Source organism: Colletotrichum siamense (genome assembly GCF_013390195.1).
Source record: "Colletotrichum siamense strain Cg363 chromosome Unknown KSG_Cg363_contig05, whole genome shotgun sequence".
NCBI lineage: Eukaryota > Fungi > Ascomycota > Sordariomycetes > Glomerellales > Glomerellaceae > Colletotrichum > Colletotrichum siamense.
This window is the reverse complement of record NW_023501018.1, coordinates 4,696,369-4,708,779: the sequence shown is the minus strand read 5'-3', so window position 1 is coordinate 4,708,779 and position 12,411 is coordinate 4,696,369. Positions and strand designations below refer to the sequence as shown.

The window sequence follows — 12,411 nt, the reverse complement described above, 5'->3', positions numbered from 1 at the left end:
GATGCTCCTATTGGCCTTTTCTTATCACTTCTCCAATTCGTGTTACTCCACTCCCAGCTTGAGCATCAGGCGGCGCTTCACCAAACCCAGCAGCGGCATCGATGGAACAAGGGCACCTTGCTGGGCTTTGGGATTGTGTATTCAATACAGGCGTTGCATATCTATGAATAAATAGCCCAGGTGTCTGAATGTTTGCTTACCTGCTTGAATCCCATGGTAAGGCAGGCTATAGAGACAGAAGACGGCGGACGACAGCGGAAGACGGCGACGAGAAGACAGAGACGGCGCCAAGGACGAGGACGACGACGACGCCGATCACGAAAACAGCAGAGACTCGGAGTCGAAATACTTGGGAAAAGAGCATCGGCTCCTATGTAGCTTCCATACAGTCAACGTTCAAAAAGGCCCCCGTTGACCTGGGCGTCGCCGTTCGGGATCGTTCGGCGGTTTCGAAAGGCTACCCCGCAAACTGCACGCTGAAGGCCGCCTCCACGTCCACTGCGCCGAGCCCACTGCGGGAAAGGCGCTAAGGCACTGGGAGCGGAGACTGTGGGCCAGTGACCCCGGGCAGCTAAGTGTACCTACCTCCCCTGCAGTACCTCGCCAGCCTAAGACGGCTATCTGCCCATAACGGTACCAGGCCGTCTCCTCGATCCGTCGCTGAGCTACCTCCCAACCTTCTCGTCCTCATGAAGGTGGCGGTTTTCCACTTCCCTTTTCCTCCTATCGTTCAAAAGCATCGTGACCTTTCAGGCACTTGTTTCTGCAATTCTCTGTCATTGCTCCTCGGTGTAAGTGCCTCCTGTTCATTCACGACTATTCACGTGCGAATAACCAACCGCTGGACGTCACCAGCGACCGCAACCGACGACGGCCAGAGACAACAGCCAGAACGCAGCTACGTGTGCCCTATGCTAACCTACAGCCAGTGCAGGTAGCATGGTAATGGTACAAACATCGCCACCATGCTCTCCAACGTCCCTCGGTCGTCTCGTGCGGGTGGTCTCCAAGTGAGAGCCCTCACCAACCCTGCGAAGGCAAGCCACTACGGCCAGACTCGCGGCTTTCGCTTCCGCGCGTGGTCCACCTACCTAGACCCCGAGTTCCAACGACAACTGCGGCAGCACCAGCGCAAAGTTACCTACAAGTATATGGAGTCAATCAATCGAAAGATATCATGGGATCCAAGCTCGCGTGGCGAGGATTCAAGAATACTCATGAAGAAGATGATGGCGCAGTGCTGGATTAGGCACGGTCACACCCATTCGAAAGGAAGCCGCGACCCGAGTGACAAAGCGAGTGCCGAACCAAGCGTTCGCCCTGGTCAAAACATTGAAGACGTCGAGCGCGGCGCTATCAACGCCTTGTTCTCTTCTAAGCGAACGGGACCCTACGAATATGACTTGTGGCAGTCGCCTCTGCAGAACATTCGCAACTACCTCGGTAGCCAGACTCGCGGCAAGTCGACGACCTCGGCCAGCCGGGGTGCAGAGTCCGAGATCGATCCCATCACGAATCGAAGGGTGTCACCAGATGCGGCCGTTGAAAGTAGTTCCGCCGCGGCCAACGAGCCGTTCTACGAGGACGGCCCACCTCCGCCGGAAGAGCTTAAGCAGTACGGTCAGGTCCCGCTCGATGGTACCCCGTGGGCCGACAGTGGAGATGCGGGGGCCCCGCAGTACTCGGACCTGGACAAGTACAAGCCCGTGATGGACGAGAAGCTCGATGCGGGACAACAGAAACCAGCAGAGTCCGAATACGACGACCTGCATAAGTACACACCAGTAGGGCTGAAGGACTTTATCAAGGACGACGAAGCAGGACAGCCAAAATATGAGGACCTCCATAAGTATTCCAACCCATCCCTCGCTGACGGGCCCCCGGAGGAGCTCTCTCAGCCTGCCTACGAAGACCTCGATAAGTACCGCCCTGTGATGCACAATGAGGACGCAGAAGTCCCCGAAGCACAGGAGAAGTATTCGGATCTGAATAAGTACGGGCCAGTGATGCACAACGAGGACAAGGACGCCAAGGATACGTTGTCCTATGACGACCTACACAAGTATGGTCCAAGTGGTTACAACGAGTCTGAGGGCGGCGCTCGCCCATTGAGTGCTGAGGAGAGATCAAAAGACTACGATGATCTACATAAATACGGCCCTATGGGATACAACGAGTCCGAGGGCGGTGCCCGCCCTTTAAGTGCCGAGGAGAGGTCAAAGGAATACGACGACCTTCATAAATACGGCCCTATGGCTTACAATGAACCTTTCGGCCGGGCCCCCATACACCCTGAAGAAGCCTCCAAGGCTTATACGGACCTAGGAAAGTACGAGCCTGTGGGCTGGAACGAACCGCACGGTAAGCCGCCAGTGCATCCGGAAGAGGCCTCCAAGCAGTACACAGATTTGGGTACCTACGGCCCGGTTTCCTTTACCCGAGGCGGGCAGGCGCCGGAAGGCGTGACTGCCACAGTTGCTCCAGAAGACTTGGCTCGTCACAGGCCTGTTCAGTACGACGAGCCCGAGGGTCAACGTCCCAAGCCAGAGTGGGATCAGACTGCGTTCGATGAGGCGAAGAAGTATGAGTCGTATCGGCACAACGAGCCAGATGGACAGCCGATCGAGGTCATTGACCCTGTATCTAAAGGCCTAAGCGATTTTGACGCGGAAATTGCGGCAAAGGCGTCAAGGACGACGGCGGCGGCGACAGCGGCAGCAACAGCAACAGCAGCAGGGGCGACTACAGGAACGACAGGGGCGAGCAAGCGCCTCCTGACCACCTCCGCGACAGACCAAGAAAGAGCTGACGATTTGGACCTGCTGCGCGCAAGCGATATTCGCGCCAAGATCCCGACCTCTTCTGGCCAGTCTCGTAGGGGTTACAGCACTACTAACCGGCAAATGCTCGAGGCTGACCTACCACGGTACGAAGTGAATTGGGATATTTCAAGCAAGGCAGCTCGCGTGAGTCTGCGCAAGGCTAAAAGCAGGGCGTGGGAGAACATCCAACCCAAGGAAGACTTGACCGGCAACTATGTCAGGGATTTTCCAGAGGATTTCTCCAGATCATGGACCAATATTGTGGCGGAAAGCTCAAAGGCAGAGGACAGCAAGTATCAGAGCCCCCAGGGTGATGATGTCGAAGCTGCTTCCTTCGATGAGAGCTTTCCGAAATTGGAGCCTGCGTTGAACAGAGCCTCTGCTTTCAAGGGGCAACGTGTAGCAGGAAAGCAGGGTCTGCTTGACATGTACTCTACAGAGCCCCAGGGCCTTGAGCTGAGCTACTCTGAGGAGTGTGGTGGCAAGCAAACCTGGCCTTCCTATGTGCGATCATACGGCACAACATCAGACGCCGCCGCAGATGCTGCAGCTTCGGAGAGTGTGTCGACATCGGCCAAGGAGGAGCTCCGTGAGCCTGTTGTTTACAAGATTCTCGCCTACGACCCCACGATGCAAACCATCAACACAGCAGAGACTACTTCAGTAGTCCCTGACAGCGCGACGCCACTGACACCGGCCGAGGTTCTCCTCCGCTTGTCCAACCCGACAAAGTTCTTCCCCTACTTCAGCCCGCTCCAGAAGGAAGGCTACGAAATCGTCTCTGGAAGCGGAGACGTCCTGGTTTTCCGCAAGGTCCGCGAGGCAGAGGTCACCTCTTTCACTCCTACGATCGAAAAGCCGACGACCTACCAGGCTCCAAAGGTGAACCCCATCGACATGATGGGGAGCGACCCCGTGGTACCAAGCGCTTACTCCTCGAGTCCAACAGGCTATCTGAACTATGATTATCCGGGAGCGGAGGCGGAGGACAAACCCCCACCACCCTTTAGCGCAGTGAGAAGACGCAGCACGATTTCGTGTGACCGTCAGGATTTTGAGGCTCCTCGAAGGCCGAAGAAGCGCAGGGCCAGGAAGATTCTTCTTGGCGCTGCTTGGGTTGGCGGGATCTCATACGCTATTGGTGTGGTTGGGGAGTATTTCAAGACAGGAGGCGAGGACGGTCGTGGCCCCAAGGGGCTGTAGGCCTGATTCAGATTTCATCAAGAGAATGGTGGACTATATACTTTTGCGATGAGGGATTCATCACCAGTACTGTTACTCTTTACATGTACCAATAGTACTCTCCACGATGCGATTGGTTTTCATTCAATTCCACTCATCGGGTTTTGTTTTTGTTAGGAACTGGGACGGACGGATGACTAGGGTTATGGGATTCAATGGCGCACACACAATGAAGCTTCAAAACAATTCAATGATGCGCGTTTGGTAGAGTACAAATGCAAGCAGTGTCGTGATCATGCAATTTTGAACGCCTTATTCCCCTTTCCCAATGTTTCCAGCTTGATGCTCTGGGTAGTCAGACGATCTGTGTCGTAACACCCTTCCCCGCGCCCGTCCCTCATTTCTTCTGCACCAAATCATGCTATGACAACACAATCATGCCCTCTCGGTAAACCCAGGCCCGGTCTTGACATCCTCAATGTGGCTCATCTGCAGCTCGCGCTTCTGGTCCTCCTTGTTCCAGCTCTGGCGGCGCTCGAAGGAGGGCTTCCAGCTGTTGGTGCGCTCGATGACGCGGGCGGCCTCGGCGGCTGGGCTGGAGGGGTCGTGGGCGTCGGCGTGGGGGACGTCCTTTTGTGGGGCGACGTTGGCCATGGAGGGTTGGGAGGACATGTTGATGTGTGTTCTTGTTCGGTGGATGGGAGAAGGAGTGGTGGATGTGTGTTAGGTTTGGAGTCTGAAGGTGGTGAGTTGTTGTTTGGATTAGAGGACTGATGTTGATATTTGACTGGAGGTTTGTAGGGCGAGGTGGATGGATTGTTGTAGGGCGAGGTGGATGGATTGTTGTCGATGTTTTGGTTTAGAGGTATGGAATGTAAGTTAAAATTAGAGACAGATGCTGCAGGGAGTCCTGAGAGAAAGCCCCTTAGTCGAGGCGGGAGCTTCCCCCTTCTATATCAAGACGACCCCGGGTAACAGCTTCCCTTAGACGTTCCCCCAAAAATTCCAAGGGTCCAATGTCCTTCAAGCTCCAATCTAACTTTCAACGTGCCTGCTCACCCCCTCCTTCGTCTTCATGCAGCTCAAACCGTCCCCCGTTTCCGTCCCGGGGCTACCTTAGTTAGCAGGCAAGGCAAAGCAAGCTGAGAGTTTCTCATGCACGAGCGATGGGGGACCAGCCAGTAAGTGACTGACATCAGACGACGATCACACCAGCGGACAGAGCTTTTGTCGCCACTGGCGGATGGGGTACGGTTTCTGTTCAACCACACCACCACCACCACTACCACCACATCCAACGACGCACATGCTTTTCTTTGTCTAGCTCGACTCGATGCTGTGAGGTGAGGTAAGGGTATGGAACCATCTACGTAGCTAGCTACCTAGCAAAGCTGTGTGGTAGCCCATCATACGGTGTTGCACCTTTTGATCGACGCCTTCGTCGTTTTTGCTAGGGAGTTCCTTCTGGGCAAGGTGAGTTGCAACGAGAAGGGGGACCACCACCGCGTCATTGCGGGGTAAAGAGGTCGAGGCCCGGTCGCCGGCCTAGCTTTATCGGACGTTATCGGCGTGGGACAGGGGTGTGTTGGGACCCACAGGAGCTCCTTTCAGTGTCGCTGCCGGTGCAACCACATTCCATCCCTCTCGTGATGGCGGATGCGTGATGACATCTGTGGTTGGGTTGCGGATCGCGATCTCAGGTCGTTGTTCGAGGCGCGCGAGAAGATTACTCTCCATTTACCGAAGAATCTATCGTTGCTGGATCACCACGAACCAGCAAGCTTCAAGCCAGCAGGACACAACACAATTAACTTGGTAGGTCTACAACGGCCGGCCCATCGACGGGCCCGGTGGCCAGCCACGGAGACACCCGACCCGACCGTACTCGAGACCCAAACAGTAAAACGAAACAAATCTCTGAAGGAACAAGCATTGTATTTACCAGACCTGATTCAAGCGCAGTCATCGAATTTTACATTTCCACCATCACCTCGTCAATCCGTTTTTACCAATCGTTCGCCCTACCCCTTCCCCTTCCCGTCTCCGTCCCTCGCCAGAATCCGTCCCATCCCAAGTTTTCTTTTTCCTATATTCCTTCCAACGCAGAAAGATGAAACCCGCCGCCGACAATGAAAGAAAAACGGAGAATTTCAGCCTAATAATGCAGCTTTGCTCGCTCCAAATCGTTGAAACTGGACCGGCGTAATGCATGTATCTCATCTAGCGGGGGTTGTGTGTATGGGGAATCGTTGGGAATAAGAATAAGGGGGGAAACCCGAGGTATAGTAGTAGTAGTGTGAGTCGTACAGAGTTCAAGAAAAAAAGGGAACCAAAAACACAAGATAATAAAAACAGTGTAATCCATAAAACGCCTTGCGCTATGCAGCCAGAACACAAGTTTTGCCAAACGGGTGGGTTTAGAGCCAAGGTATGGACAGTTGAAGGGGTAGCCTGAGTGCTGATCATGCGGAGAGTGTGCATGGCATCAGCTCAGCTTTAGCAAGGTTGCTGGGTGCAAGCCAAAAAAGATTTGACATGGGATGAAAGCCAAAGTAGTGATCATTCAAGGGGTTCGCGGGCGCTTCCAGTAATATTGCTAACAAGCCAATCGTGTTAGTTGCCATATCTTTCGACTTCTTTTCGGCTGATCGTACCTTGTGCTGCTTTCTGCAGGCTCTCAGACTGGGCTTCCGAAGGCCGTCCGTGACAGCGAAGCGACGCTGCTCGTCGTCGTCGGCCTCGGGAACGTAGTAGTACTCGCTCTCGAGGGGCTTGCCGGCGGCATCCTTGCCCTGGCGGCGGATGATGCCGATGCACGCCGTGTTCTCCAGTAGGCTTCGCAATTGTTCCTTGAGCAGACCCTTCTTCTGCTCGGAGGGGAGGTTGTTCATGATGGTCGACAGAGGGTTGGACGACAGGCGGGAGAAGGCGAGCTGGTTGACGACGTGGTTGCGCACGGCAGGGTTCTCGTAGGGAGGCTCCTTGACTTCCTCCTCTTCCTCCTTGATGACCGGCGACTTGGGCGGTGCCGAGATGGGGCTGGAGGGGTTGGAGTCATCCCGGATAGGAGGCAGCTGTGAGTGTTTGGAAGACGGGTACTTGGGTGCAGTTGCCAAGACAGAGGCCAGGCGGTTGGAAATGTCAGCTCCAAAGGGACCAAAGGAGTGGACGATGGGGTCGTTTTCCTCATCCGGATCGTTCTCGTCTTCGGGCTCGCTGAGTTCGGACGAGAAAGAGTTGGTCACTTCGGTAGCAAAGCTCTGGCCGACATTGACACCCGAATCAGTAAGCTTGGGGAGCTCAGGCTCGTCCGCGCTGGAGTCCTCGTAGATGTGGACCTCTCCATCATCAGTGGGAAGAAGAGCTTGCAGGCGCTGGGAGCTGGTCATGTGCGCCGGCGTCGGAGAGTCCGGAGACTCGATGCGCGATGTACGGCGCAGGGGACTTGACTGGAGCAGGTTGGCGGCGGCGGCGGCGGCACGGGCATTGGGCCGGGGCGGGGAGTCGTCCCACTGGGACTCGGGGCTTCCCAGCCGGTCACGTTGGTCCCGCTTCGGCCATTGGATCATAACACGCGCATCCTGGACGTCAAGCATAATTTCGGTACCCTCCGTCTCGGACGTGAACGAGTCGCCCTTGAGCAGCTCCCACGTGCGGCCCTGGCAGTGCAGCTTCAGTCCGTTCCAGCCATTGCACAGAATCTCAATCTTATTCGGCTCCAGTGCCGAGGGAGCAGGCACGAACCGCGCCTTGACGTGCACACGGGACACGAGACGGTTGGCGGAGAGTTGGTAATGGGATGAGTTGCTAGAACGGCCCATGAGCAGGGTCTCGCCGTTGTCGTTCAATTCAATGGAGGCGACGGCACCGAGGGGCGTGCGTTCGGAGGCGGAGGAGAGGGCTCGCGAGAGTGCGCCGGGGCGCTGGTGGACGCGGGGTGGGGAAGACGAAAGGATGCCGGTGCTTGAAGTCGGAATTGGCGTGGGATACTTGAGGTAGGCGCTGTTTCCCCCGACGGAACCAGGACGAGCTTGACGCTTGGAAGGTCGAGGAAAGCCCGGAGAGGAAGACAGAGGTTCGAATGCCGGCAGAAGGCTCGGAGCAGGACGCTTGGTACCGGCCATGGGGAGGGTAGGCTCCGGGTTCTTGGATTGAGGCGACGAGTCCATCATTGTTGCGGCGACGACGGCATGCCCTGCCAAAAGTGTGACTGCCCCAAGTTATGTGTGGTCGTGTTTCTTGTTCCTGTGCCTCTTGATGATTTTTTTTTCTCTTCAGTATATTTCTTCCGCGTGGTGAGCAGTCGCGTTTTGGTGGGCGCGGTTTCGGTCCCCAATATCAGACGTGGATTTTGGCGTAGAGTGGAATCGCGTGTAAGTGGTTTCGTGGTGGGGGACAGGGCCGACGGGCTGGTAGGTAGGTTGTGAAGAGTGGAAGTGATAATGGATATACAGGACGAAGGTGAAAAGACGAGAGACGAGTTTTCCACACAAAATAATTCCCTGATGCAAAAACTGTCAAAGTGGTTGCAGGTCTGGTGGAAGGAGGCCCAGAGTGTGAGTGACCAGGAGCGTGGTGGTGTCTGGACGGGGACGGGACCTTTTTGATGGCCCCCTTCCGTTAGCATGGCAGGAGCGAAGCGTGTTCTTGCGCGTTGGCGTTGATCGCGTCCCCCGCGTCCAGACGTTGTGCTGTGCAAGGAATTGTGCTTGCCGGTGGAGCACGCACACCACTGTATCCGTCCCCGACCGCTGTACCGGGCACTCGCTGTCTCCTAGCGGTCCCGATCACTGACATGCCAACAGCTACAGCGCACTTAGCGCACCGGCGGAGCCTCGCAAGCGCTAAAGATGACGCTTGGGGTGTCTTCAGGCCACGACCCCGGCCGACGCGGGCCGCTATCTGAGCTTTAATGGGTGTTTCAATCTTTAATTGTCCCGTTGACGGCAGTCTGCATCTTCAACTCGGGTGCAAGCTGCCTGTTTGCTTGCTTCACTTGCATCTTCACTCTTCGATATTCTGAGTATTCTGGAATCTACTCTATAGACCGCCTTTTGCAAACCAGCCATCTTGTCTGCAAAATATCGCAGCCTCTGACCTCACAATGGACACAATTGCCCCTCATCCACGTCGAGTCTGCCCGTTCCAGCCTCCTCCCGAAGCCGAAGCGCGTCTCCACCAAAGAGGAAAAAAAAAAAAAAACTACGACTCACGTCCACTTCCGGTGCGCGTCTCTGGCCAAGCACCGGGCAGTGGTCAGCAGCACCTCATCCATCCATTCATTTAATCCTCTTACGGGGGCAGCCCAACGGCGCAGAACGCTGAAGAACGTACCTTTGGCACTTTAGCGCCGACAGACACCCACGGCCCCAGCCCACACGTCAACCGTCCCTCCAATGGCTGACACTATGCAACCCTGGCAATCCAAAGCCTGGCCGGACGAGTAAGTACTGCGTAGAGCGTGTCGACACTGATAGAGAGCGAGACTGCGAGAGACACAGGCTTGCAAATTACATGCTATGTAGTTCGTACATTAGCACTGCATAGCTCTGTATTAGAGCACCATGCATTCCCACCTGCCCTCTTCCTTGATATTTCACCATCCCTGTGGCTCCCTCGCTTCCAGCATTTGCGCCGATGCTCCTCCTGTTGGTCACATGGATCGTGGAAACCACGCCAACTCATTGGTTCTCTTTGGCAGCTTCACCTGCCTCCATTTCCCTTTTCTGCCACAAGCATGTGCTGCCCGTCCGTCTTTGTGAGACTTGGCCCGCTCAGAGACTGGGTTGCGCATACACGAGCCTCAAAGTGCCCTCATTCACGGCTCGCATACATAAAATACGCTGGAAGTGAAGGGGTTGAAACGAGGCATCGCGGACGTGTTGGCTCGCGTAAAAGTGGTCTCAACCCAGGTACCCTGTCTATCCAAGTCATGATATACATACCATACCCGTCGCCCGCTCTACTACCACAATGATCCCTTTTCCCCTTATCTCGAAGCCAGCTGTCGTATGCTTTAGCAATGTGTACTTATTTGTTTTAGCTCTGTGCGCGATGAGGGCTGACAGCTGGCTTCGGGAAATGAGCGTCAGGAGGCAGACAGCCGAGCCGTGCTGAGCCCGCCCCCCGAACCGTCAATCATCGCCGCGTCTCGGCGTCCACCCCGCATCGCTAACGCAAGTCGCGCTCCTGCTCACACGACCCGCTGAGGCTTTGACAGGTTTGAAATGATCCCGGCGTTCCCAATTGGACTGAGAAAGCAACCCCCGTTGGCCGCGCGTGTGCAAAGTTCTTGCGTGCCATTACTGCGTCGTAGTCCCACTGCTCTCGTACGCATGCTTCCAGGCAGGCTTTCCAAGGGCCCGTTTTCAGAGTGAGACAGAACCCGTGTATCAAGACCCATTGGCTCTGGACACCCTTCCGTGGACCACGGTAACGTTTAATCGGCAACCGGAGGGGCTTTTGCACGAATTACCAACGCTCTGGGTTATCCGTAGAGGGGCCCCGACTGAATGCGATGCTTGGCCGCTCAGCCCTAAAGTTGAATGGCTATATGCACTCAGGATTCAAGACGCGATGTCAAAAGCCAATAGACGCGTAAAGCTATGGTCAGCTTGCAGATGCACAACGCGGCGCAAAATTCCTCTTCCACAACCACGAATGTGTTCGTGAGGCGTCTTGAAAACTTTTCGATCTCTCTACCTTTGCAACGAAACAAGACATTAGTTGGCCGTCGCATGGAATGGTCGGGTTTCCCCCATTGAGATGTTCACCGGCCCTTCACCTCGGTAACTCGGTGAACGACAACTTTATCGGATCCACTCACTGATAAGCTCAAACTTATCGATAACTGGATCTGGCCCGTGCACATCGGCTCCGGCAGTCCGCATTCGCCGACAATTCATGATCCCTGTCAAAAAAATTTGGACGACCGCGAAAAAACTCCCCGCCAACTCTGCAGTGTAGGCGACGTTCTGCATCCCCATCCTCTCCAGCTAGAACAAACAGACGTTCCACCACAACATCTGTAGTCATGGCCCCCTCAAAGACCTCCAAGGCCGTCGCCGTCGCATCGAAAGATGTCGCGCCCGCAATTGACCCCGAGCAGGTGAGAACTTACACCCCAATGCGCCACTGACAAAGCCCGTTCCGTTCTCTAATCGCAGAAAACAAAACACAGACCCTGAAGGCATCCAAGGCGCTGCTCGCCCACATCAAGAAGGCCGCGGCCTCCAAGACCGAGGAGTCCGGCAAGAAGAACCTCCTCGCCGACCCCGAAGACGACCTCGCCAGCTCCCCCGTCTGGCTGACCCTCACCACGAAGCGCCACATCGCCGACACCAACCGCCTCAAGCCCGGCAAGATCGTCCTCCCGCACCCGCTCAACACGGACGAGGAGTCCACGATATGCCTCATCACCGCCGACCCCCAGCGCGCCTACAAGAACATCATCGCCTCCGACGACTTCCCCGAGGCGCTGCGCAAGCGCATCACCCGCGTCGTCGACGTCGGCAAGCTCAAGGCCAAGTGGAAGCAGTACGAGGCCCAGCGCAAGCTCTACGCCGAGCACGACATCTTCCTCGCCGACGACCGCATCATCAACCGCCTGCCCAAGGCCCTCGGCAAGACCTTCTACAAGAGCACCACTAAGCGCCCCATCCCCGTCGTGCTCTCCCCCAAGCCCACCCGCATCGACGGCAAGCGCCAGAAGCCCGCCGAGAAGACCCAGGGCTCCGTCCGCGCCGGCACGCCCCAGGACATTGCCGCCGAGATCGAGAAGGCCATCGGCTGCGCGCTCGTCAGCCTGACGCCCTCGACCAACACGGCCATCCGCGTGGGCTACGCCGGCTTCACTGCCGCGCAGATCGCCGAGAACGTCGAGGCCGTCGTCAAGGCGCTCGTCGAGAAGTGGGTGCCGCAGAAGTGGGCCAATGTCAAGAGCATTTACGTCAAGGGCCAGGAGACGGCCGCGCTGCCCATCTGGCTGACGGACGAGCTCTGGCTCGAGGAGAAGGACATCGTCGCCGACGGCAGCGAGGAGGCCAAGGCCATTGCGGAGAAGGCCAACATTGGCAAGAAGCGCAAGTCGATCGAGGCCGCCCCCGAGGGAGAGGAGGAGGAGGAGAAGGAGACCAAGCCGACGACCAAGAAGGCCAAGAAGGCCGCCGCGCCCAAGGCCCTGCCCGAGGGCGACGACGCGAAGCTCGACAAGAAGATTGCCGTGGCGCAGAAGGAGAAGTTGAGGAAGCAGAAGGCCAAGGCCAAGGCTGCTCTGGACAACTAAGGACGTGTCGCCATTTACATAAAAACGGAAAAGAGTCCACAAAAGGGGAGGGATTCCTGCGGGATTATACCATGCATGGTTCGAGGCGTACGGCGTTGGTTCAGACAAAATTAACCAGAGAGA

General features: G+C 56.2%; 4 protein-coding genes across 4 annotated transcripts; 2 read left to right on the top strand and 2 right to left on the bottom strand.

Moving 5' to 3' along the window:
* Positions 1-965: 965 nt before the first annotated feature.
* Positions 966-4,025, top strand: CGCS363_v008812 (uncharacterized protein; the record flags this gene model as incomplete). Its single annotated transcript, XM_036640661.1, has 1 exon — positions 966-4,025. The coding sequence occupies one exon, from the start codon at positions 966-968 to the stop codon at positions 4,023-4,025; it is 3,060 nt and encodes a 1,019-aa protein (XP_036493963.1).
* Positions 4,026-4,439: 414 nt separating this feature from the next.
* On the bottom strand, positions 4,440-4,676 carry CGCS363_v008811 (uncharacterized protein; the record flags this gene model as incomplete). The annotated part of the gene is made up of 1 exon (XM_036640660.1): positions 4,440-4,676. The coding sequence occupies one exon, from the start codon at positions 4,674-4,676 to the stop codon at positions 4,440-4,442; it is 237 nt and encodes a 78-aa protein (XP_036493960.1).
* Positions 4,677-6,567: 1,891 nt separating this feature from the next.
* Positions 6,568-8,176, bottom strand: PLM2 (the record flags this gene model as incomplete). The annotated part of the gene is made up of 2 exons (XM_036640659.1): positions 6,568-6,600; positions 6,659-8,176. 2 exons carry the CDS (start codon positions 8,174-8,176, stop codon positions 6,568-6,570), a joined length of 1,551 nt encoding a protein of 516 aa, XP_036493961.1.
* Positions 8,177-11,037: 2,861 nt separating this feature from the next.
* On the top strand, positions 11,038-12,288 carry CGCS363_v008809 (putative ribosome biogenesis protein; the record flags this gene model as incomplete). The annotated part of the gene is made up of 2 exons (XM_036640658.1): positions 11,038-11,112; positions 11,185-12,288. 2 exons carry the CDS (start codon positions 11,038-11,040, stop codon positions 12,286-12,288), a joined length of 1,179 nt encoding a protein of 392 aa, XP_036494607.1.
* Between the last annotated feature and the right edge of the window lie 123 nt (positions 12,289-12,411).